Below are 27,081 nucleotides of genomic sequence, written 5' to 3' on the forward strand. Positions count from 1 at the left end.
ATGGTTCACTTCATAATTTAATTGATTGACTTAACAATGGTGGCCAAAAAGGTCATAAAATTGGGTGTGACTCACTTAGCAACCACCTTCCTTAGCAATTGAAATTCTGGTCCCAATTGTGGCCATAAGTCAAGGGCTACCAGTATCTTAACTGTGGGGTTAATTTGCATTAGAAAAAGACTCATTCCAAACCAGCAGCACCAAAGACAAGGTATCTCTTCTGCACTTCTCATGCATCTCAATGTGGATTCTCTCAAGTGATGGTTCCAGAGGGTGCAATTTCCCTGTTAATCATTTTAACTAGGCTCCCCAATAGCTCAGCCCCATGCTATCTGGAACTCAGCTTCAAACAGCTGCTGTGATTTCACTCTCATGAAAGTCGCACAAAATTTGCCTGCCCTGCAGCCCAGTCAGTCCCATCCTACAGAAGAGCAATGTCCAAGAATGACATCTCAGCAGGCCTTTACCCACAGGCACACACATTCTAGCCGGCTCTGCTTTTCTGCAGGCGTCCCCAAATGTGACAGCCTTAAGCCATTCTTAGCCGAAGTGGTATGACAGTAGGATTAGTCTCCTTCTTACATCACCATCTCAGCCTTAAGGTGTGGAAAATCTGTTAGGCTTAGTCACCTTAGAGGGAAGTCGGGTGACTGCAGCGAGGTGGAACCAAAGCGAAAGGCACAGGGCAGGGACTGGCACCACATTTGCAAGGGCGCTATTTTCTAATGATTCAGAAATGGATGGAGAACAGTGGAGAAAGGCACCGATTCCTAGAATGGGCTCCGACAACAAGGTCTTAGGAGTATGTGCCTGTGTTTGTGTGGATGGATGAATGGATGAATGGATGGATGGATGGAGGCAAGTGATGCTTTCTAACTTTGGCTTATAGTGGTAGGCTGGCCAATGGGGCAGAAACCAATCTGTCCTGCTCGGGGATATTCTAGCAGATTGCTCAGCATAAATCTGATTGCCAGAGAAGGAGGATCTGCCTGTTTGGCTGAAGCCACTCTGGGCACTGCAGCCTGAGACCGGGCACAAGTCCACTGATAGGAGGGTAGTGAGGAGTGTCGAAAAGAAAGAGATAAGAAACCAGGTGCAACCAGAAGTGAGGAAACTGCCCAATTTGACCCAGCACATATTTGTCAATGGGGGAGGCAGAAAGAGACCATCACCCCTTCCCTCTGGCCCGTTCCACGTAGGCAGGCCTTTCATCCTTCCTAGATCTGTAACACGAGGACCCAGATTGTTGTGTGTGTGTGGGGGGGGGGGGGGACAATATGCTGACTCTGTAAACAGCTCAGAGAGAGTTGTAAAGCACCGCGAAGCGGTATATAAGTCTAAGTGCTCTTGCTGTTGCTAGCCAAGAGATTTCCTCGGAGATGCTGAAATTGAGTTCCCAACCAGCTGACAACCAAGATCAGATTCAGGAAGATGACTTTGGAACTTTGCAAATCAAACCTCTTCCCCCCATCCCTCCTTCCTTCCTTGCCCAGAGGCGCGCGTGGGGAAGAACTTTCCCTCTCTCCACGCGAGCCCAAGAAACTAACTAGCCGCGGGTCTACTACGCACGCACGTGCGCTCCCCTTCACACACCCCACACCCCCTGGCATAGCAACTACAAGCGAGTTTTTCCGACGTGGGTCTCGCTCTCCGCGAAAGGTTGCCCGAGCCGCGCTTCTTCCGTCCGGGACCACGCACCTGTTCCAGCGGGCTATTTTCCGCCGGTAGTAGCGCAGCGTCTCCTGCCCGTTGAGCAGCTTTTCCGCCGGCCTCTCGGGGGCGCTGTAGAGCGGGTGCGCGAAGAGCCTCCTCAGCTTGGAGTGGTTGGCCTGGCTGCTCCGGTTGGCGGACGCGCCGGCCGGCGGCCGAGTCCGGAGCTTTGGACCGGCTGCGGCGATGGCAGCTGCTTCGGCGGGGCAGGAGCAGCGTGGCTCCACCGTCTCGGCCGGACCGAGGCGGCGCCGCATTTGGGGCCAGAGGTGGAAGTAGAAATCGGCGCTGAGCAGCGCCCCGAGAAGCAGCAGGATGAGCAGCCGGTCGCGGCGGGTCCCCAGCATGATCAGCCCGGCGTTGGGCGAGAGGCAGGCCGGGCGGGCGAAAGCAGCACACGGGCGATCCCGGGCAGAGCGCGGGCGTTGCGTGGGAAGGAGAAGCGAGCCTCGCACCGTTGGCCGGGAGCCCGGGCGAGTCCGGGCAGGGCCTCTGCCCCGCTGCCGCCGCAGGAGCAGGTGAGAAGCCGAGGAGAGGCAGGCAGCGCCCCGCTTCTGGCGAAGAGGCGACCGGCTACTACACCTTTGCCCGATCGCCTCTCCCGAGCTGCCCTCCCCAGGCAGGCAGACCGTGCCGCCTCTGGAAGGATGGATCTGCTCGGGGTGGGAAAGAGAGAGAGGGAGGGAGGGAGGGGAGCCGGCACGACCAGCCTCACCTACTACCCTCCTCCTCCTCCTCCTCCCAGTTCAGCTCAGCAAAACCGCGGCGGCGGCATAGGAGCCGCGCCTTGAGATCGGGGCCTCTTTGCTCCCCGGCTGTTCTCTTTCCCTACCTCGCCGGTCTTGCCGAAACGTCCCGGGGCGGAGGCGGAGGCAGCTGGTGGGCAGCCAGAGCCGAAAGCGCCCGGCGGCCGTCGAAAGCAGGGAGCAAGGCAGCCCGAAAGAGAGCGAGCGCCAAGTTTAGGAACTCCGGGGCGGTAATTGCACTGACTGGGCGAAGGCGACTCTCCCTCCGGGGCCGTGCTAACAAAGCCCCGTTAGAGAGGGAGCTGGAAATGATCGCTTAGCTTCGACCCTCCCTTTGCTGTCGGGAAGGCGAGATTTTAGGCGTGGAGAAGACGAGTTCCGGCGGCTCTCGTGAAGAGACCCGCTCCAAATGCGTGTCAACTTCAGTCTGACTTTGGAACGCGTTGGGCGTTTGTTTGCATCACGTGGTTAACCAGGTTAAATAAAAGACCTAAAAGCTTTTTTTCTCCCCAACCCGGATTAAATAGCGGTTTAGTGTATTTTTTATTTATTTATTAAATTTATATGCCGCCCCTCTCCGGAGACTCAGGGCGGCTCACAATACATTAAAAAAAAAAAAAAAACCATTGTAAAAACATTTCAAAGATTAAAAAACATTAAAAACCTTAGAACGCATTCACACCATTCAGGGCCTGATCTCGCCAGATCGCAAAGCGAGATCAAGGGCCCCAGGCCTGCGGGAAAAGCCAGGTCTTCACAGCTTTTCGGAAGGCCAGTAGGGTGGGGATGGTCCGGACCTCAGGAGGTAAAAATTGTGTGAATGGGATCAGTTTTATGTTTCAGCGTATTGGGCGGATTCAGATACCAAACTAAGCAGTGCAGACGAGAGAAGGCTGTCAGTTCGGGCGACTCTGCCTTGTGGCTGATGGCTTGAAGGGCAAATTTGGGATGGCTGGACAGCTGGCAGCTACTCACAGAAGGAGGGAAACCAAACCAAACTGTTTCCTTTTGGCCTTGCAGGTGTCCCCCCCCCCCCTTACACTGGAACGATTCTTTGGCAGTCAGGAAAGCTACCTACTTCCAAATGCTGTTGCTTTGGAAGATTGGGAAGAGATTGGAAGTTGGTGCTAAAGCCCTTCCTTTTTTCTTTCTTTTTTTTTTTAATGAGGATCATCCTGGATCGTCCTTGGCATCTCCAATTACTATATATATTCTTTTCAAATGCTGGGCTTCAGTTTTCTGGAAAGGTTGCCTTATAGCAGTGGTCTTCAACCTTCCTAATGCCGCGACCCTTTAATACAGTTCCTCATGTTATGGTGACCCCCAACCATAAAATTATTCCTAAAACCATTGAAAACATGTGTTTTCCAATGGTCTTAGGCGACCCTTGTGAAAGGGTCGTTCGACCCCCAAAGGGGTCGCGACCCACAGGTTGAGAACCACTGCCTTATAGAGAGGCATGGCCAGCTGAGCAGAATTGTCTATTCTTAACAGCAGCTTTTCGGTTGTACCTCCCGTTACATCTGGTCAGTTTAATGCAGTTAATGAGGATGATGGAATGTACAGTTGTTGAACAAATAGTCCAGCCTGCCATGAGATCAGTTTTCACATTCCTCCTTCCACTTTTGATTTCTTCTCACTTCTTCTTCCTCTTCTGCTCTTCCTCATCTTTCTTTGAAAGACCATTACATTGCTTCCTCTTTTTTATTCCAATCTTCTCAAATAAGATAAACCAACTGGATCTCTATGGCGAGTGTGTGTGTGTGCGCGAACTCACTAAATATGGGATGTAACTACTGTGGGCAAAATCTGTGCTCCTCCTCTTCTTCTCTAACCCAGGATTAAATAATAGTAACACAGAGCTGAGATATTAGTGCTGAAACTGCTACATATGTGTGTATACATACATACATATATATATCAGGAGTGCTATTCAGAAGGTTCTGACAGGTTCTGGAGAACTGGTAGCGGAAATTTTGAGTAGTTCGGAGAACCAGCAAATACCACCTCTGGCTTGGTCCCAGAGTGGGGTGGGAATGGGGATTTTGCAGTATCCTTCCCCTGGAGTGGGGTGGGAATGCAGATTTTGCAGTATCCTTCCTCTGCCACGCCCACCAAGCCACACCACACCATACCACGCCCACCAAGCCACGCCCACAGAACCGGTAGTAAAAAGAAATTGAATTTCATCACACACACACACACACACAGACACAGACACAGACACACACCACACCAATTTGCTCAATCAACAAATTTCTAGCCTGCCACAATCACAGTAATTCTTGGTGACTTACAATATATATAAAACAAGATTTTTACCATCCATGGTCAGATTAAAAACAATCCTAAGAACAATAACTAGGACAGGAAGGCCTGGAGGAAAGTTGTCTATGGGGTCGTGATTGGTTGGACACGACTTCGCAACTAACAACAACAAATAACAATAACTATGTAAAGCCCTAACACAACAACCATTAAAAAAAAAATATATAAGGATAAAGGAAGAAAAACAAAGTGTATATGTATGACAAAATTATTGGCGATATTTCAGGATCTAAAGATAGGCAAACAACTGAGGGTTTGTATTTACACTACAAGCAGAAATATGTTTGATGGTGTTAAAATACCAAACTTTTATGAGAGAGCTGAAGTCAATTCCATTTTTTTGTTGTCACCTCCACTCCAGTGCAAAAAAAGAGGTTAAAGATGTCTTGGAAAGAGTCCGTTTCAAAAGATTTCTTGGCTAGATAAAATGACTTTGATCTATGGGTCTATCCTGCCAAGATGTATGTTCTTCTTTGCTGATTTGAAAGATTGCACGTAAAATTTTTAGACTGGATGCCTATGATAATCATTTTCTTCTGGACAAGGAATCATCAGAGAATTATGGGCCTTTATAAAACATAGGATTAGATCAGGGCTGGGGTTAAGAATTATTTCCATCACAAGTGTTACCATTCTTAGCAACTGCATTTGTCAACTGTGGTCTTAAAAGAATTCGCCCATAGGCACAATTTCAATTAAGTGCTTTAAAAGCTCACTTAAGACACAACATGGACTATGCTATATGTGGATCAAATAATCTTAAATCTGTTTTGTTTTTTAAGAAAAGGAAGTCAGACTCTTTTTATATTCCCAGTAAACTTCATTTTTTTCTTACTTCAAGTAAGTTTCTCTATCCCTCAATGAGCTTCATACAAACAAAATTATGGGGTTCTTTTCTCAGTTGTCATAAATGAATATCAAGGATTTCTTTAAGAAATGATGAGCTGGCTATTGTAAATTATACTATTGTGATGGTGGAAACCAGTTATCAATTTTGGCCTTCCAGAATGGTATCAAAAACTGGTTTTGCCATTTGGCTTGGGGACCCAAGGGGGGCACTCACCTCTGGAGGCAGTTAATGGGGTTAGAAGGTCTCATCCCCATGCCATCTATCTCCTTGATGCTAGTTTTATATATAGCTTTTAAAAATTTTAGTTGTGTTTTTATTTATCTCTTTATGTTTATAAGCCTCTCAGAGTGGCCTTGTAGATAAAAGGGGCAGCATATAAAATAAATAAGTAATCATAATTTCTTTCCCTAAGGCTTTCTTTCTGTATTAAAGATCCTTTAATTCTCAACATATCTGGAAGACAACACCTTAGAGCAGGGGTGTCAAACTCATGTCATCATGTCAGCGTCACATGATGCCTTTTTCCCCTTTGCTAAATCAGGCGTGGATGTGGCCAGTTCATGACGCATCTGGCCTGCGGGCCAGGAGTTTGACAGCCCTGCCTTACAGAAACCTACTTTAAGCAAATTGGTTGTGAAATGCAATATCCCTCAAAAATCACAAATTGAGCTTTAAAAAGAACACGTCATGTTTTTTACAATATTATAATGGAATTATACAGTGATGTGCAATGGTTAAATTTAAACTGATGCAGGCAGTTTTATAGCTATTTTATGAACAGTAACTCAGACTTTCTTGTAGCTTAACTGCTTTTGCTAGTAGTTAATTTCCATAACAATATGAATTGCATTCATCCATTAATAAAAAAAAAATCATATTTTTATTTGATGGAGTGCTATTTAAATAAGAATATAAGGAAGCAGGGGTATAGCATTTTTAAGGAGACTGACTGCCCTCTGAATATTTTCAGAGTTCAGCTTTTGATCATGAAGGGAACAGCTGCATCAGAACAACCGCATAGGGGCAGGTTGTGTACTGCGGGCTTGTTTTGACCGCTGTACTTACAGCAGAGTGAGCAATCTGTTCTCCATCAGGTATGGTCAGATGACTACTCCTATTGTTGGCTAGGCTCTCTAGAAATTATGGTTATGGGCTCCTGACAATGATGGGTTGCCCCCGGTTCAGACCGGTTCGCAAGAACTGGTAGTAAAACTGGTGGGAGGCTCCACTCACTGACCATCATAGGTGATCTGTGCATGCGCAAAAGCTTCTGCGCATGCACAAGTGGGCGCAATGCAAACCAGTAGTAAAGTTAAGTAGAACCCACCTCTGGCTCCCGACTACATCTATAGGGCAGTGTGTCGTATGATCCTGATCTACAGATCTTTACTGTATATTAACCCAGAATGAGTCTCTTTGCATTCATTTGCAATTTATAAAGCAACAAAATACATCTGAAGCTGGGACTGAATGCTCTTCAAGGGCTCATGACTTCCATCCGGTATCTTCTTTAGCTTTTATTTATTTTTTGTTTGTTTTTTTCCTACTACACTATCTAAATTTATCTCCAGCTTTGTTTCTATAACAACTCTCTAGTTTTGTTTGCTCGTCTTCTGACGAACCTATGTGTTCAGTTTCAGGATGGAGTCAGGTACAAGTACAACTGGATGTTATTTTAAAAAAAGATATGATCATGACTGCTTGGGCCTTAAGCTTTCAGACAATCCTGAATGCAACCGAAACATCAGAGTACAAGCTTAATGAGCCTGTCTGCATTTCCTTTTAGATGCCATTTTTAGGACTCTAATCCTGCAGAATTGATACCTTTGGTACTTTGTTCTGTCTCTTTTCCACTCTCAGATCTGAAGATTTCAAAAATGTGTATATATTTTTAAACCTTTCAAATGGAAGAAGCACTACTTTCAGTCATACTTTAACACAGTTCTTTTGGCTAACATGGTTTCTTTGCTTTTCCAAAATTTAACATCCTTATTTAGGTGTAAGCTCTATGGAAAATACTGATGTTTACTTATAAATAAACATCAGCTGGGTCAGGCTGCCCATTTAGAATAATCTGTTTAAGGTTTTTGTACTAATTACAAAGCTTTCCAAAAGCATTTTGATAATGAATGATCCATTTTAAACAGAAGAAGTTGCACAAACTGTTTAATAAAGTCAATGTTTAAAGTCCCTATGTCCGGTAAACTGTTTGGTTTGACCTACTTAGGCCAACATCAAGTTACATATTAACATTTCTTTTAGGTACCAAAGACATTTTACTACTTATACTCAAAGTAGTTATAAAAATTACTTGAATTATTTTAGTAGGATATTAATTAATTAAAGTACTTTTTTGTTACTAGCTATTGGTAATCCCGAAGGTGCTTTTTCAAGAGGCAACTGGATTTTCTGGGGTTTTTTTTCTTTGAAGACATTTCTCTTCTCATCCAAGAAGCTTCATAGACATTTAGCTGTTGGTAAATTACTCTATCTAAGATGTTAGTATTAACTAACACGATTAAGCAAAGGAACTAAGACAGGTGTAGTTTAATTCAACAGCAACATAAGAGGAAGTTTTAAAATTAAGGTTCTTTTTCCCATTGTAGTTACATGAATGTGGTTATTGTATATCTTGTATCAGTACAGTACAGTACATACTTTACTGTACAGCCTGGTGTACCATATAAAGGCTTAAATGACGAAAAAAAGAACTGGTTAGCCAAGAACATGATGGAACAACATGATTTACTAAACAGAGAAAAATTCTTGTTACTTTTAATGGAGTTTCAAAGAATCTGAAAAACCAACAGAAATAATTAAGTTTGATAATGAAGAATTGGTCAGATTTGGGGCATTTCTTTGTGATTTGGAATGTTATTGTTTTCCATAGGCTATACAGTATTGAGAATGAATCCAGTAATTTAACTTCTAAAAAACTAGAAGCATGTTGATAATTCTGAAAGCTGATATGACCCTTCCCTTGATATAGTTGACAAGCCACCTAAGGAACTATAACAAGGTGCTATCTAGGACTTACATATTTATTCCTTCTTATAAAACTGTGCTGCAGGCAAAAAGTAGCAAATAATATTATAGTTTCTAGTGTAGACTCCTCCCGATTGATTTATTTTGAACGAGCAAGGTTTCATTTTATGATGCAGAAGATTAAAATAGTGCTACCATCCAATGACTAATGTGTTATTTAGCTATAATGGATTTTTAGCTATAATGTTTACTGGGCTGATTCCTAATATTCCATATTTACATTTTAACTCTCTTTCTGATTACTGTTAGAGAGATTTCATGCAGATGAGTACCAAGTAAATGGAAGATGAATGACTTGCTAGGTCCTGTCTCCATTTGTGCTTCCTGGTTTTGATGCTAGAAATACAGGTAGTCCTTCACTTACAACCACAATTGAGCCAAACATTTCTGTTGTTAAGCGAGACATTTGTTAATTGAGTTTTGCCTCATTTTACGACCTTGCTTGCCACAGTTGTTAAGTGAATCACTGCAGTTGCTAAGTTAGTAACACAGTTGTTAAGTGAATCTGGCTTCCCCCATTGACTTTGCTTGTCAGAAGGTCGCAAAAGGGGATCACATGACCCTAGGACACTGCAATCGTCATAAATATGAGTCAGTTGCCAATCTTCTGAATTTTGATCACTTGACTCTGGGATGTTTCAATGGTTTTAAGTGTGAAAAACGGTCATAAGTGACTTTTTTCAGTGCCGTTGCAACTTTGAACAGTCACTAAATGAACTGTTGTAAGTTGAGGACTACCTGTTAGTAATAGCAATGGCACTTAGACATATACATTGCTTTACAGTGCTCTCACCCTAGTCATCACTTCTTTACCCTCCTATCATCGGGAAGGAGACATAGAAGCATAGCCAGCCACACAAACAGGCTGAAGAATAGTTTTTATCCATGGGCTGTCAGACTCCTGAATGAGAAATGACATCATAACTATGTAGTATGATGGATTGCAGGGCCGTCGCAATGTGTAACATGTTCACACTGGTGAAATAGGACTGGGTGTTTTGTTAATATGATTTATTGGGTTAGGGATTTTCTGTCTTCACTGTAAGTTGTATTGTGTTGTGGGGGGGTGCACTGAGGGAGCTCAACCAATCTCATTGTACATATGTTGTGCACCGACAGTAAAGATTTGAATTGAATTTAGAGCCCCCTCTAAGCAGTTTACAGGGTCATCCTATTGTCCCCAAACAATCTGGGTCCTCATTTTACCCACCTCAGAAGGATGGAAGGCTGAGTCATCCTTTAGCCTGGTGAGATTCAAACTGCCAAATTGCAGGCAGCCAGCAGTTAACAGAAGTAGCCTGCAGTACTTCACTCTAACCACTGTGCCACCATGGCTCTAAAATGAATAATTCTATGAGTTTCTTTACAGAGCTGTTGTCTTCTTTCAGAAGCTGTAAATATGTGAGCTCCAATCTAAAGATTTGGAACAAACCAGGTATGCTTTATTTCCTGGGGGAGTTTGGTGGACACGAAGCATGGGTAACCACTCTAGAGCATTATCATTGTCTTAATGGTTTGTCCCATTTGTTCGAATTTGCATTGTAGTGATTACATTGGAACTTATCCCTTTGATGTCGTAAGCGTGTCCTCCAGAACTGCCAGAGGATCTGGCCTCCTTCCAGTTGACATCCTCGAAATGAATTTCCTAATGAACAACTGGTTACGAGTTGTCTAAGAGTCCTTTATTCATCATATGTTTTTAAAGATTGTTTTTTTAAAATTAAAAAAAAGGAGATTAGCTTGTAGGCTTTAGTGGGATATCATATAATAGCTGGGAGGATATGATGGAAGCCTAGTAAAATGAATCAAAATCAGCACAGCCCAACCACGGGATTTAAGGTATTTATTATCTCACTGTAAGCAAATGAGGGATCCTTTTTGAAATGTTTTCCATTCAAGTATTGAAGTTAACACTGGATTAAATTGTCATTCTCTCTGATACCCTTGTATCCCTAGTTCCTGTGTGGGACTATTATTCAGTCATTTCTTTGCACAGCACCAATACTTTAAAAAAACATGCATTCATTATTCATAAAACCTTAATATGAAGGATTACTGTTTAAGTTAATTGTACAAAACTTTAAATCAAATCTCAATTTTAAGAGTTTTTGTAAAAAAACTAATCTAGGTGGATTAGTTATAAAGTCAAAGAAGGCTGGATTTCTATCTGGGAGTTTTGAAACAGCAAACCTGGCTTTCCTGAGCAGGTTTGGGTTTCTAGCAAGGGGAGAAAAATCCCCTACTTTTCTACTCCCAAAATAAGGTCTTAATCCAAAATGGCTCCTGTGGTAGTCACTTCTAGGGAAAAAAATCTTGCATTTGTGGACAAGCTATATGACTAATATAAGGAATTTGTCTCCCTAACATTTTTAAATTTTTAATATGTTTTAAATGCCTGGGTTTGGACTGAGAGATTTGCGCTGAAATATTATAACTGGCCATGGGATGTCCTGGCAGGTAAATCAGGAGGAATGAAGCAAATTAGTTAGGCAATGAAAGAAAAGAGAGAATTGATGCATATGAAGGAGCTAGAGAGGAATAAAACAGGCCACATATCGCTATTTGAAATTGTGAGAAAAATCCACAGTCCAAACAAGACAGGAGACAATGATGGGAAAGAAAATACTCAAGTATCAGTGGGAATTGATTTTTTCAATTCCCACTTTTTCACTTTCAAAAAAGTGAACTTTTTTCCTTAAAGCAAGCAAAACTAAAAACCCACACAGAACCTTTGGAACTTTGCTAAGACAAAAGGAAACATTTGGAAATAATACATATATATGTTAGGGTAGAGAACAAGGTTGGGAGGGTTGTGTTTGGGAAAGACAGCTCTAGTCTATTGCAAGACAAAAAAAGACATCATTTGAGCCAATGGTGAGAGTTTGGTTGACTGATAGTTGGACGAAAAATAAAATGGAAAAACGAGAACAAGTATGGGAAGGAAAATTTGAGTTGAGTGCACTCCTAGTAAATTACCTGAGTGGGATTGTATTGTTTTCTTGACAATAATATGGGCATGGTTTGCCCTTCTGCCTTTCAAAATCTCCCCACCTTCCTTATCTTGTCTACAGTCTTCCATCCAAGTTCTAAATTCTGTAGTTCAAACCTATTTTTTTTTTTGTTAGTCTACTGTTTTTAAGTTCAGCCAAGCTGAGTTAGGAACCGGTGTAAAAGGATTAGAACATTCACTCCCAACTGACCACGTTTTTTTTTTTAGAAATCTCAACTGTTCCAGCCTAACTTCAGACACCAGTCTGGGAAAGCTGATTCAGAAAGTTGCTGTTTCTGTCTGCACCGATACTTGGCATCCCTTGTTCCCTTTTGCTAAAAGGTTTATGGTCAAATTAGCTGCTGAGGCAGGAGCCTGCTAAGCCTCCTATAATGCTTTGTCTTTCTCCACTTACCTTCATAATTAAAACTTGGGAAGAGATGCCCAGGCATCGGTTTCACAAAAGCAAGCGGAAGAAAAAAAAAAACCTGATGGTAAGAAATGAAACTCACGCTGTGCTTCTCCGCTTCTAGCACGTCTGAGAGAAGTGCCTAGATTTCATGATCAATAAAGTGTTGAAAAATAAGCCCTCTGTGGCAGTCGATGCTTAATAATCACAAGGAAGACATGCAAGGGCAAAGTATTTTGTTTAATGTTTATAATCTCAGCGTGAAAGTACCACGTTGGGATCAATCAGCCTTTTATCTTGCAAGACGGCTGGTCGAACACCACACAGCAACTAACCAAGTGTGCCGGCCTGCAGAGATTCTGTTAACTTATTCTTTCTGCAGCTTGCCCACCGCTGAACAAACGGGAAGATTACCCTGTAATCTGGCAGGACATTCAATTAATCGGTAGTGGTGAGTTTCATTCTGTTTAGGAGGTTGCAAGATGACAGAACTTCTGTCATTCGTCACATCCATTCCTGTCTTGCATTCAGGATAACTGCACGCTTTTAATCCTCCTAAATTTTGCAAGCATCAGCATTGATGATCCAGTATAGTTTTCTGATACTGCTACAAAAGCAAAACTATTTAAATTAGTATATATTACGGGAAGTCCTCAACTTACAGTATTTATTTATTTATTGGTTCGATTTATATGCCGCCCTTTTCCGGAGACTCAGGGCGGCTTACAATGCGTTAAGCAATAGCCTTCATACTTTTGTATGCTTAATAGAGCTTTCGGGGCCCCCCTAAGTGGTGTTCTTTTTTATACAAAGTCAGCTTATTGCCCCCACAAACCGGGTCCTCATTTTACCTACCTCGGAAGGATGGAAGGCTGAGTCAACCTTGAGCTTGGTGAGATTTGAACTTGCAGTAATTCATTTGCAGTAGTTCATTTAGTGACCGTTCAAAGTTACAGCGGCCCTGAAAAAAGTGACTTATGACCGTTTTTCATACTTGCAACCATTGCAGCATCCCCATGGCCACGTGATCAAAATTCAGATGCTTGGCAACTGACTCATATTTATGACAGCTGCAGAGTCCCAGAGTTACGTCATCCCCTTTTTGCGACCTTCTGACAAGCAAAGTCAATGGGGAAGCCAGATTCACTTAACAACCGTGCTACTAACTTCACAACTGCAGTGATTCATTTAACAACTGGCAGTAAAGGTCATAAAAGTGAGTCAAAAGTCACTTAACTGTCTCGCTTAGCAACAGATACTTTGGGCTCAACTGTGGTCATAAATTGAGGACTATCTGTATTTCAAAGACATTAGATTTCTTGGTACTTCTTAAACATCCCAATACTTTAGGATGGAGAGAAACAAGAGAAGTCTGTTGCTAGAATCTAGCTCTAAAAAGCCTAAATTATATCTCTAGTACAGGGGTGTCAAACTTGTGGCCCGCCGGCCAGATGCGTCATGCGCTGGCAACCCCCTCTCCAGTTTAGTGAAGGGGAAAAAATCGTGATACATCACGTGATGACAACGTGATGCTTTGAGTTTGACACCCCTGCTCTAGCACTTCGTTGCCACCCTTCCAATTTGGAAGAACTCTGGAGGAGTCTTGACTCTTTTCCATTAGATTTCAGAATGAGTTCCAACACTGAGCGAGCATTGTTTACATTTGTTCATAACCATTGGTAGGCATGGAATGGGAATATTGCATCTATCATGAATCCTCCTTGTTGGCTATTGATATCATTGACCTCAATGCCATTGACCGTGTTCTGGACCTGTTTAGCGGGATGGGAAGCACAGTATTAAGATGGTTCTCTTCCGTGGTCCATGGCTGGTTCAATTTGGTATTGGTTGATGGGAAGAAATCAAGCCCAATGCTCTTGCTTTACACAGTTCCTAAGGGGCGTACTCTCTGCCCATCCTTTTAAACTCCTATATGAAGCTGCTGCAGGAGATGACCAGGCTGAATCCAAAGGTGGGGTCAAATGCATTATCAGTTTGGAGTCTCTACACCCACGTAAAAGTCTTAAATCCAGCCCTCTCTTGAAATCCGTTGACTTATTTGGCATCAATTCGCCTTGACCATTAGTAGTTCAGATTGTTGTGTATAGGTAGCCTGAAATAAACCTGTAGTACTTTTGAATTCTATCTTAGCTCCTGGTTTCTTGCACCTGACCTCTGCTAAGAGTAGTCATCCATTCATATGGAGCAATTATACATCTCCGCGATTGCGCCAGTGAAATGATGCTGTTGTGATTTTCCAGATTTAGCTCTGAAATCAGAGCCGGTGCACAATTTGAGGGGGTTCCTCTGGACTCGGGACTCCTGCTTGAAGAAGAGCAGGTGGAAGCCATGGTCAGGAGGGTCTTTGTTGCAGATCTGTGTTGTGTGCCAATTGTGCTTGTTTTAGGAATGAAAGGAGACCTGCCTCTCCATCCTCATCCTTGCTTTGCTCTGTTTGTTAGTTGCTGGGGAGGTGGGTGGGGAAGCCACCCTTGAGGTCCATCAGAGGGAAAGGGGGAACTATCAAGGCTGCATTTTCTCTGTAGCAGACACTGGACAGAAGTTAGCCTGGTCATCTGCAGAAGACATCTCCCCCCCCTCCCAAAGCTGTCCGTATTGTGGAGAAAGGCAAAATGCTAATTACAACTCTATGTAGCTCCTAGGTGTGGAAGGCACCACTATGTATGTTCCCTTCCAGCCCTGTTTTTGCTTTCCTGCTTGACTCTTCTTTTCTTTAATCCTCTGGCTTTAATGCCTTCAGCCGTTGCCATTACTACTGAGTCACTTGAACATCTTTGCGCAATCTAATCCTTATTTTCCAGTACGGCGTTTGCACAACATGTTGAGTGTGAAATGTTACGAAACCTGCTGCTCTGAGAGCCAAATGAGCAGTTTCAATTTGAAACGCTTCGAAAGCATGCTTTCGAGAGTAACCCGTTTCCTTTCCAGAACAACAGCAGCCGTGCGCTCAAGGGTGCAAAATTCACCTTCAAAAAAGTTTCAAAACGAAGCCCACCCTTATTCTGCATTCAGCCACAGCCTGCAGCTCCCAAATCCCTTCTTACCTGTCTTTGGATCGCTTTCCCGTTGTTTGCCCGTCACTGATTAATGTTTAATATCCCATGTTTCTTAGGGATGCTAATCCAAACAAGTGAATAATTTCCCTTTGTCTTTCAAGTGTCGGTCTAAGGACTCGGCAATCAAAATGCCAAAAAGCAAAGCAGACAAAGATTTTACCACACAAATAAATTACTTTATAGATTACTGAAGAGTAGTAGGGATTGTGGAAAGAAAACTAATACACTGTATGAATCACTCATACAGTAGTGATTGCATCAGAATCCAGTGCTCCCCGTTGTTTTTTTGTTTTTGTTTTTGTTAATTGTGTAATGAAGGGTCAAAGTGGTTTAAATGACCTTTATTTGCTAATTTTTGAAAAGAATGAACACATACAAGGTGACTACGGGTAGTCCTTGATTTACGACCACAACTGAACCTAAAATTTCTGTTGCTAAGTGAAACATTTCTCAAGCGAGTTTTGCCCCACCTTTCTTGCCACAGTTGTTTAAATTGGGTGGGCAAATATGGTCCCTTTATGACCTGTGGACTTCAACTCCCAGAATTCCTGAGCCAGCTTGGCTGACTCAGGAATTCTGGGAGTTGAAGTCCACAGGTTGTAAAAGGGCCACAGTTTTGCCCACCCCTGGTTTAAATGAATCACTGCAGCTGTTAAGATAGCAACACGGTTGTTAAGTGAATCTGGCGTCCTCCATAGACTTTGCTTGTCAGAAGGTCAAGGAAAGTGATCACATAATCCCGGGACATTGCAACCATCATGCCAGTTGCCAAGTGCCCAAATTTTGATCACATCAAAATACTGCAGTGGTCATAATTATGAAAAACAGTCATAAGTCACTTTTTTCAGTGCTGTGGTAATTTTGAATAGTCACTAAATGAACTGTTGTAAATCGAGGACTACTTCTATATCTCCCACTCAGTAATACCACTTGTACTTTTTCCAGCCTTCTTAGAATTTTTTTTTTTGAGAATGTTATCACTACATGCATAATAGGCATGCATAAAACGTTGACACGCTGTATAAGATTTTAATTGTAAGATATGGTTTTCAGATCTCATCGCCATCTGATAATCTTTGTCTTTACCTAAAAGAGCATCCAAGTGTTCATTTGTTTCCTTCTTTCAGTTTATGCGCACTTTTTGTATAGGAATAAAAACTACAGAGGATTTACAGGATGTCTTCGTGTCAGATCAGCTATTGGTTTGGGAATGAAGTAGCATCAGAATTAATATTAATAAGTGCATCCATTGTTTTCTTTTCCCTTAATTGCCTGTTTCATAGTTCCTATCACTGCTCAAGAGAAATATATTTCTGCATCTCTCTCAGGATAATATTATCATCTGATTAAGTGATTTGTGGTTCTGGTTTTATGTTAATATAATTAGATTGGCTTTTATTATATCGCACTCCACTTTTAAATTATCTTACCGTGTAATAAAAAGTTGGTATCAAATCTAGGATGGGAGGGAGAGAGGAAGTTTATGCCATCGTAAATGTGTTAGTTTACATTGTGCCACAAAGCTTTTTGTTGTTCTTGTCCCATAGTTAAATTCCATTGCTGATGCAGCCTCATATCTTCATCCCACTTAAGTATGAAATGATTGATTAGTTGGGATGAGCATCTGGAGGAAGAAGGCTCAGATTTTTGTTAATGGCACCTAACCAGAACAAGTTGAAGATAGAAATATCAGAGGAATAGTTACTCAGCCCAAATTAGGTCTTGTGAATCAAATGACTACAAGTAGCCCTCAGCTTATGACCATTTCTTTGGTGACTATTCAAACACCACTGAAAAATGGCTATTTTTCACATGACCATTGCAGCATCCCCATGGTCACATGATCAAAACTTAGATGTTTGGCAACTGGTTCATATTTATGACGGTCGCAGTGTCGGGTCATGTGATTCCCTTTTACGACCTTCTGACAAGCAAAATCAATGAGGAAGCCAGATTTACTTAACAACCAGGTCACCAAATTAACAACTACAGTGATTCGCTTAACTATGGCAAGAAAGGTTGTAAAATGGGGCAAAACTCATGTAACATCTGTCTCGCTTAGCAACATAAATTTTGGGCTTAATTGGGGTCCTAAGATGAGGACTACCAGTACTAGGCTTGGCCAAACTATTAATTTCAGATTTCCAACCGAACTATAATGACTTTAATCCAGTCAATTATCAATTTACATTAGAGCTGTGGTGGCGCAGTGGTTAAAATGCAGTAATGCAGACTAACTCACTGCTCACTCCAGCAGTTCGATCCTGACCGGCTCAAGGTTGACTCAGCCTTCCATCCTTCCAAGGTCAGTAAAATGAGGACCCAGATTGTTGGGGGGGCAATAGGCTGACTCTGTAAACTGCTTAGAGAGGGCTGTGAAAGCATTGGGAAGCAGTATATAAGTCTAAGTGCTACTGCTATTTTCCATTTCTGAAATATCACTTGTGTTTTTAAAAGAGCTCGACTTCTATATTTGAAATGCAAAAAACCAGAACAAAACAATTTGGTCCTCTTGGGATTCAGTCAGATGTGTTTTCTTGCTAAGCTATTATCATTTGGTTAGGAAAATAACGACAACGAACCCAAGAATCTGCAGAGGAATGAAATATGCAGACTATTGTCCAGCTCTGTGTTTTTCTGTTTCTTCCCCCAAAACCGAGATTTGTAATGTTGAGTAAGAGCATTAGAGTTGGACCAATTCATGAAAGTCTTGGGAATGAATGATGTGTAGCTTTGATGGCAGAATGACAGCCCCTGAAGGCTATCAGCTGCTGAAGGTGTCCTTCTTATGTAATTGTTTGGCCACCGTGAGAACAGACTGCTGGACTGGACAGGCCGGGGCCTGGCTTACATTCTTCGGTTATATTCTTATATGTGGACCCTGGACTTTTAACAGCCACAGCATGGCACTCAGTAGCAAAACGCATAGCCATCCTTTTATTTCAGACTTGAAAACAACCAAACCCACATGTGCAGGAAGGTCAATTAGCAACTTTATTTTTCTATGCCTATTATACAGGAATTTCCCAAGATTGGCAGACTCACCTGGGAAAGACTAGTTAAAGCTCAAGGGCATTTGAGGTGTGGGTGTGTGTGAGTTTGTGTGTGTGAGAGAGACTTGCCCTCTTCTGTTTACATAATAAGCCCATGCAAATTCCCCATTTGATCCCTCCTCTCATTTGGGATGGTTGCTCTCCTAAGATTTTATATAATTCAAGATTTCTTCTTTCCAGACCACTATGAGAAACTGAAATTGCATTCCTGGTCCTGAAATTCGTTACAAATTGATAATTGTCCAAGGATGCTAGATATCCTAGGCCAACATGGCATTTTACAATTTTGATTATCCCATTGTATCTGGATACATGTATCTATTCAGAATTATGTTTTGATAATTACAGATAGTCCTCGATTTATGACCACAATCGAGCTCAAAATTTCTGTTGCTAAGTGAGACAGTTATTAAATGAATTTTCCCCATTTTATGACCTTCCTACAGTAGTTAAGTGAATCACTGCCCTTGTTAAGTTAGTAGCATGGTTGTTAAGTGAATCTGGCTCCCCCATTGACTTTGCTTGTCAGAAGGATTACAAAAGGCGATCACATGACCCCTGGACACTGCAACCGTCATAAATATGTGTCAGTTGCCAAGCATCTGAATTTTGATCATGTGACCGTGGGAATGCTGCAACGGTCCTAAGTGAGAAAAACAGTCATAAGTCACTCTTTTCAATGCCATTGTAACTTTGAATGGTCACTAAAGGAATTGTTATAAGTTGAGGGCTACCTGTACTTGCTTTTAGTTCTGGTGAAAAGTAGAAAAGGTTTTGAGTCTGTTAGATGTAAATGCCTTATTCCCCAATATGTAAATAGTATGTATATAGAATATCAAGGGTTAACTTATTCTTTAATTCTTAATGTATTCATGACTCACTACTACCACTTATAGCTCCACCCATTGTATATATAAGGAGCTACCTTCCCCTTTTTCCTTGCTTCTATCTGTGAATATTCAGTGAATATAGAATGCCTATTGTAAATAAAAGGGATATATATTTAAACCTTTAACTCTTAATAATATTATTGAGTCTGATCCTAAAATATCGCAACAATCTGGTAGCAGAGGATGGTTAATTGACTCAATAAAAGAAAAAGATTTAAAAATGTCCAAGAAAGATAGACCCAACACCAGGGCCTACAGCAAAGAAATGGAAACAGAACAAGAAATAATCAACGAATCGACAAACGCGATCTCAAGAGAAACCGAAGAATACACTACTGAAGATGAAGAAGCAATAGATGAGAATAATGACCAGGAGGAAATCGAAATAGAGAATAACGAACTCAGGTCAGAAATATTAAAACTACTAAAAAGCCAAAAGAATGATGAAAACCTCATTGCGAACCTCCAAGAAATGCTGAAGAACAGCGGAGCAGCGAGAGAAAAAAACATCACTAATGAGAAATCTAAAGAACCAAAAATAGTGAGTAATATGACTACAGAAGAGGTCGTTAAAAAGAAGAAGAAATGTGATCCCGCGCGAAATTTTGAATGGCAGCCATCTTGGTTTCAACAGACCTCCAAGACGAGCGAAGCAGAGCCAATCAAAATGTTCAGTTCAAAATTTCTGGCGCGAAATACGTTATCAGACAACGAAAATGAAAAGGAGGATTCAAAATCCTCGGAAGAGTCAGAATCAGAGAGTGAAGATGACTCAACAAAGTCCCAAATAAAATCAGCGATGAAAACGCTTTTTGCTGCATTTGGGCCAAAACTAAAAATCATCAAAGAGTCACCAAAGAAGCAAGCGAGCAAATCGATGCCTCGAGACCTGCATGCTTCCACCCTAACTTCGAGAACGATGACACCAGAACCCAGAGAGCCTTGCCAATTCCGCCCTACACCCAAGACCGAAGCAAGCGACAACGCTCACAAAAGAAGGAGAAGAACAACCGCAGTCACCAGGACTCCAAAGATCGAGCCAGAGACCGACTCGTCTGAAGAGGAGCAGAGCGAGCGAGCAGCGATGGAGAGAATCTTCCACGACGACGCCAAAGAAGAAATGGACAACGCGCATGCGCGAAGCCATACTGACGATCCGAGAAGATTTGAACTAATGAGAGAACCGCGCAGACTCGTTGCAGACATCCCCACGCCGTTTTGCAATTTTCTACACTTACGAGACCACGGACTGCCTCAGGTTGTAAGTAACGGACAAAATAATGTGGGAAACTTACCCAGTGACTTCCCAAAGTTAAGAGTTGACGGTATTAATTTACAGGAATGGTACCAGCAGCTCCAGGTTATTTTTATGAAAGAGAACCTGTTATTCTTTATCACTAGTCCCCCAAGAAGACCTTGGACTTTAAAAATAGATTGTTTACATCATAGAGCCTTTTACTTAATAATAGCTAGTGTATCTCCTGCAATGTATTATAGCATCAAACCAAACCTGACTGTTTCAGAAATTATACAATGCATGTTTAATTTGTTCCACAGCGACAGTGTAGCTACTACCACAAGAATGTCTAAGGATTTCTTTTCATCTAGAGTAAAACCAGGGGTTTCTATAAGTGAGCATTTAATATCTCTAAACAAAATAAGGGCTGAACTGCAATTGAGGGGGGAAGTGATTTCAGACCAAACAATGAAAAGTGTTATTATCAACTCACTTGATTCATCATGGGACAATTTTATGTCACATTTAGACACTATTAACCTAGGATATTTATCCATAGAAAGTCTATCCAACAAATTAATAGCAGAAGACAATTCAAGAAAAAATCGTTCTAGCAATCACACAGAACACAAACCTTTTAGGAAAGTAGCTTTCCAAGAAAAATATAATGAAACATATAAATGCCATAATTGTGGATCTAAGGAACACACCAGAAGAGATTGCCCTAGATCCTCAAAAGAAAAACATAGATCAGAATACATGAACAGACACACTTATAGGCAGTCTTCCATAGATAAACATAGATATAGAAGCCCACCAAATTATAGAGAAAATAGAGGGGGCAGAGAAAATTCAAGAGATAGAAAATCTGGTTCACTGAATGGACTAAATAAACAAGGCAACTCAAAACCACAACAAAATGAGAACAATAATTGGCTTATTGATTCTGGAGCAACAAATCACACCACTAATAACAAAAATATATTGTCTTCTTTTGCAGAAGATAAATTTGTGATAAAGGTAGCTAACCAAGATAAGGTTCAAGTATTAGGCAGAGGAAATGTAACTTTGCCTGGTCTAGGAAAAATAGAGGGGGTATTGTTAATACCTGAAATACCTCATAACATATTAAGTGCCATAAAACTAAGTAGAGACTCTGACATTAATATAACTTTCTCAAAAGGAAAAGCGACTTTGGAGAAAAATAAAAGTAATATAGGTACTGTAATGATTAAAGGTGGCCTACCTTACCTAATAACAAAGGAAGAGTGGTTACATAACATTGATTCAAATGTGGAAGAATGTATAGAAGTAGATGATGAAAATGTTAGCAACAGTGACAATGATGAATGTAAAATATCTCATGATCATACCGATACACACAATATAGAAAAACCAAAAATAGGTAAGCCAATCCATGATGAGTGTGCTCATATCTTACATAGGAAGTTAGGACATGCCAGCTTTCCTGTAGTACAAAAAATGACTGAACACGCAGAAGGTGTTAAAATAAAAAATTGTGAAAATTATTTGGAATGCTCAGTATGTAAATCTACAAAACTGAAAACTAGTCCCAGACCAAAAAAATCCACTAGATCAACTAACAAAATTTTTGACTTAGTACACATGGACCTAGTAGGCCCACTAACTCCATCAATTAATTATAGGAAACGTTATTTTCTGACAATAGTAGATGATTATAGTCGTTATGGGTTTGTTTATACATTGAAACATAAAGATGAAACCTTTCAAAAATTTAAAGAATTTTATAAACGCATAGAAACACAACATAATATCAGGATAAAACAAATTATGACAGATAGGGGATGTGAATTCATGTCCAAAGAATTCTCCCAATGGTTAAAAGATAGGGGAATGCTACATTACACGTCCAGTCCATTTTCTGCGTTCCAAAACGGAATTGTAGAGAGAAAGAATTCCACGTTACAAACCATGATTAGATGTACATTAGAGGATGCCGGCTTAAGCAAACAATTTTGGTCAGAAGCCTTACATTATTCAAATTACACACAAAATAGGACCTGGTCCAGTGTTATCAATAAGACACCATACGAAATAATGTATAATAGAAAACCAAAATTGGCACATATGCACATTTTTGGAGTCACTGCAGACGTACACATACCAAAACAGTTGAGAAGAAAGGGAGAAAATGTATCCAGGAGACTTAGATTCATGGGATATGAAACTGGTACTAAAGGATATAGATTCATTGATAGCAACAATAAGTTTATAATTTCCAGAACAGCCGTGTTCCATGAACAGGCCAACTGGTCTAAATTACACCTTAATGAAATATTTCCAAATAAACACAAAGAAACAGAATATCATGAGGAAGGGACTATAGATAAACAAAATACCAACAAACAAAAAAACAAAACAAAAACCTGGACAAATAGCCAACACAAAATAAAAACTGATACACTAACAAAAAAGGAGGCAAGATATATGCATGATAACAATAGCAAACCTGAAAGAATTATTAGAAACAACAGGAATAAGATACCAAGTAAATATAAAGACTACGTAATGCATATGGATGGTGAATCCATAACACCTAATACATACGAAGAAGTACTAAAACTTCCTCATGAAGAAAAAGAAAAATGGGAACTAGCCATGAAAAAAGAAATGGAAAGTCTGAAAGGATTAAATGTATTTACACCCACAACTGCACCTAAGGATAAAACAATTATTGGTACCAGGTGGATATATAAAATTAAAAATTTGGAAGAAGGTAATACCCTGTACAAAGCTAGGTTAGTTGCTCAAGGTTATGCACAAAAATATCCAGAGGACTACACTGACACATATTCCCCCACTGTAAGGACAGAGAGTGTCAAAACAGCCCTAGTGGTAGCATCAGCACTCAATCTTGAAGTATTCCAATATGACATACAGACCGCGTATCTACACGCAAAGCTAGACAAGGAAATATATGTAAGGGCCCCTCACAGCCAATATACCAACAAAAATGAAATTTGGTTGTTAAACAAAAGTTTATATGGATTAAAACAATCCGGTAAAAGATGGTATGATTGTCTAGTAAAAGTACTTAAGACCATGGATTTCAATGCTACCTCTGCCGATAACTGTTTTTTTGTCAAAAGGAGTAATGATCATATTGAATTTGTATTAATTTATGTTGATGACATTTTATATATTGGAAAACATAAAGAAAGAAGAGAAATCTTTGTAAACAAATTAAATGAACATTTCTCACTGAAATCACTAGGTAAAGTGAACAAATATCTTGGTGTGCAAATTAACAAGACTAGAAAAGGATTCAAACTTTCTCAAAAAGATAAGATTATAGAACTTTTGAACAAATGTAACTTAATCAATGCTAAACCATGTGACACTCCTATGCAAACTGATTTTCTCAGAAATAATGATGAATCATCTCCTGAGTTTAAGGACAATACATTTTACAGATCAATCATAGGTTCGCTACTTTATATATCTAATTGGACTAGACCAGATATAGCCTTACCACTCAATTTACTGTCTAGATATGTCAGCAAACCAACAATGTATCACTGGGAAGCTGTCAAAAGAATCTTAAGATATCTGAAAAGCACATTAAATTTTTGTTTAATACTAGAGCCTAGTGATAACAAGGAACCAAGACTTGTATGTTACGCTGATGCGGATTGGGCCGGAGACACATCCTGTAGAAAAAGTACATCAGGTTATATTTTCTTTTTAAATGACTGTCCAGTTTATTGGTATACCGGTAAACAAGAACTTGTAGCCACTTCAACAACAGAAGCAGAATATGTTTGTTTATCCAAAGCTGCAAATAACCTTGTATGGTTTAATGATTTAATTTCAGATGTTTGGAAAAAGCCTGCTTTACCTTTTGTTATGAATGAAGACAACAAAGCAGCTATTGAAATATCTAGATCCGATGCTATTGGACAAAGGTCCAGACACATAGATATAAAGTTTAAACATGTGAGACAATTGTCTCAAGACGGATTTATAAAAGCAATACATTGTGATACCTCAGAACAAGTGGCTGACATATTGACAAAGCCTTTACCTTCTAAACAGCACAAATATTTAACTTCCAAACTACACGTATTGTATTGTCCCGAATCTGAATGTAATTGGTGTTGTATAACTAATCGGCATTTAGAGGGGGATTTGTTAGATGTAAATGCCTTATTCCCCAATATGTAAATAGTATGTATATAGAATATCAAGGGTTAACTTATTCTTTAATTCTTAATGTATTCATGACTCACCACTACCACTTATAGCTCCACCCATTGTATATATAAGGAGCTACCTTCCCCTTTTTCCTTGCTTCTATCTGTGAATATTCAGTGAATATAGAATGCCTATTGTAAATAAAAGGGATATATATTTAAACCTTTAACTCTTAATAATATTATTGAGTCTGATCCTAAAATATCGCAACAGAGTCTCTACAGGAAATTTTGGGCTAACTCTCACTTGAAGATTGACTGGCAAAGATGATGCATTTTTTCTCTTAGGCATTTTGAAATGCAGTTGAATTTTTTAATTCACTGAACTGTTTTTCCGAGTCTGGGATGGAGAGCTTTTGGCTTCTCCCTCGCTGTTTTTTTTTTTTTTTTGGTTCATTCAAATGTTGTGGTGCAGCCAAAGTTTTATACCCTGTTCTATTATTTTCTACCACTCCCTTTACGTAAGCCAGATAGCTTCTCCACAACCTTGTATGTGGAAATGACTCTCTCCTTGGAGATGAAGAGATTAGCTTTCAGGTTTAAGGGCAATCAAATTCATCCCTGGCATTATATCCCGAGTCCTCTACTGTCATCCATCCTTATGGATGACCTTTTAGAACTATGTAATTAGAATTCAGGAAACAAAATCTTTGGCTCAGACACCAGATGTGAAGCTAGGAACAAAAACAACTGCGTTCATAAGGCACTTGGCAATTGACGAAGAAGACAGATTTAGCACAGATGTGCCACCCATTTTTCTGGATTATGTTGCGGATGGATTTTAGTCTGCTTTTAGCTGCAGTGGATTAAAACTGGGATTCCTCCCAATCTTGGAAAAAGCAGTTCTTGTTTCTTTTGGAAAGGCCCTGAGAGTAACTCAAAATGCTCAAAACCAACACACTCTGAAACCTACAGAACCTGTACAGCAGCTTCTTTAAGCACTTACTGTAGTTTGCCCCTTTCGTGTTAACCCAAGTGTGAAAAGTGCTCTTTGGCCACAGATGTCTTTTGCTTGTGTGTGTAAATGGGAGTGAACTCCTTTCCATTTTTGAGAGGGAACCAGTGTGATTTTGTAATCGGGCTCGGCAGAAGTCAGTCTGGGAAGTGCACACAATGCGAAGAGGAATCGTACCTTTAATCAAATTTGGAGATCTCTCCGCCATAAGAGATTACTCACCTGGCAGGTGAGACTTAACATGCTGAGTGAAGAAAAAGCAATTTTTGCTGTCAGTGCTCATAGGTGGTGGAGCTTTCTGTCCATCATCTGTCATTAAGAATTGGATCTTGAGGAAAAGTCCATCATGCATGCCGGTCTTGAATTCAGGAGCTTATATTCCTCTCCATGGCATTGTTTGGTTCTTTTGTTTTTAAACTACATTTGATTTTTCTGGGCAGCTGTGCTAGATCTAGGTACTCATTAGGGGTGGGTTCTAAATTTTTTTACTACTGGTTCTGTGGCTTATTTTGTGGCCGTGGTTCGATGGTCATGTGACAATTATTTAGGATTTAGCAGAGGTTCTGGTCTACCAGGCTTTTAATTGCTTGAAGAGATGTACCGATCTACCCATTTATTTTTGCAGGCACTGATCTACTCAAATATTTTTGCAGGCACTGATCTACTCATGTATTTTTGCAGGCACTGATCCATTTTTGCAGGCACTGATCTACTCATGTATTTTTGCAGGCACCGGTCTACTCATTTGTTTTCTTTTAACACTGATCAGCTGTAGGGCGGCCCTTTGTAGCCCCACGGCAAGAGTTTAAACAGTTTTTTTCCCTCTAGCCATCAGCTGGGACTCAGGAGGCAGCAGTAGATTGGGGGTGGGGCCAAATAAAAGGTAAGAATAACGCGGGGGGTGGGTGGAGGGGTGGGATGGGTGGGTGGGGGCGGGGGGCAGAACCGGTTTGGTCACATCATATCGTCACCACTACCGGCTCGGGAGAACTGGGCCGAACCGGGAGGAACCCACCACTGGTACTCATGTTATAATTCCTTTACTTCACTGTTATATTACAGGTAGCCTTGATTTACCACCACAACTGAGCCCCAAAATTTCCAGTGCTAAGCAAGAGAGTCAAGTGAGAGCTGAAGAAGCTTCCTGGATGAGAAGCGAAACGTCTTCAAAGAAAAAACAGAAAGTCCAGTTGCCTCCTGAAAAACCACCTTTGGGACAACCATGGTGGGCTGAGAATCTCCATAGACTTCTTTTCTGCAGCTATTGTTCCCAAGTGTCTTCCTTCGATTTCCAAGAAGGAGGATATTTGTCAATTCATTAAATCCAAGACCCCCAATTCCTTAGCTGCACCACTACAAATTCTCCCCTCCAGCACATTGTGGCTCTGATCTGATCTGGGTCTCTTCTGATCTGAATAGAGGAGGCAGTCTGGTGCCATTTTCACCCACCACAGTGCACTCACTTGGTAGAAGTGTGTTTTGTGAAAATCAGCAACCCATGTCTTAGGCTATGGCTTATTATGTATTAAGTATTATGTAGTATGTAGTATGTATTAT

The 27,081-nt window shown here is 40.8% G+C and overlaps 1 protein-coding gene and 1 long non-coding RNA gene across 3 annotated transcripts in view; one reads left to right on the plus strand and one right to left on the minus strand.

Moving 5' to 3' along the window:
- FAM20A (FAM20A golgi associated secretory pathway pseudokinase) overlaps window positions 1–2,363 on the minus strand; it is a 59,003-nt gene extending 56,640 nt beyond the window's left edge. Inside the window, exon 1 of the mRNA XM_034412691.2 lies at window positions 1,699–2,363. Coding sequence (XP_034268582.2) covers window positions 1,699–2,057 — 359 coding nt within the window. The 5' untranslated portion in view covers window positions 2,058–2,363. The remainder of the gene's footprint in view (window positions 1–1,698) is intronic.
- On the plus strand, window positions 2,026–26,719 carry LOC117662939 (uncharacterized). 2 transcript variants are annotated; one of them, XR_015732455.1, is made up of 3 exons: window positions 2,026–2,228; window positions 10,068–10,114; window positions 10,225–10,359. It is a non-coding gene; the product is annotated as an uncharacterized LOC117662939 (long non-coding RNA). The 2 variants fall into 2 exon arrangements; XR_015732456.1 differs by lacking the exons at window positions 10,068–10,114; window positions 10,225–10,359 and adding an exon at window positions 26,587–26,719 and having other exon boundaries at window positions 2,104–2,228.
- Window positions 26,720–27,081: the final 362 nt, after the last annotated feature.

The sequence above is a fragment of the Pantherophis guttatus genome, chromosome 2 (assembly GCF_059756535.1).
Source record: "Pantherophis guttatus breed Tessera chromosome 2, ASM5975653v1, whole genome shotgun sequence".
Lineage (NCBI taxonomy): Eukaryota > Metazoa > Chordata > Lepidosauria > Squamata > Colubridae > Pantherophis > Pantherophis guttatus.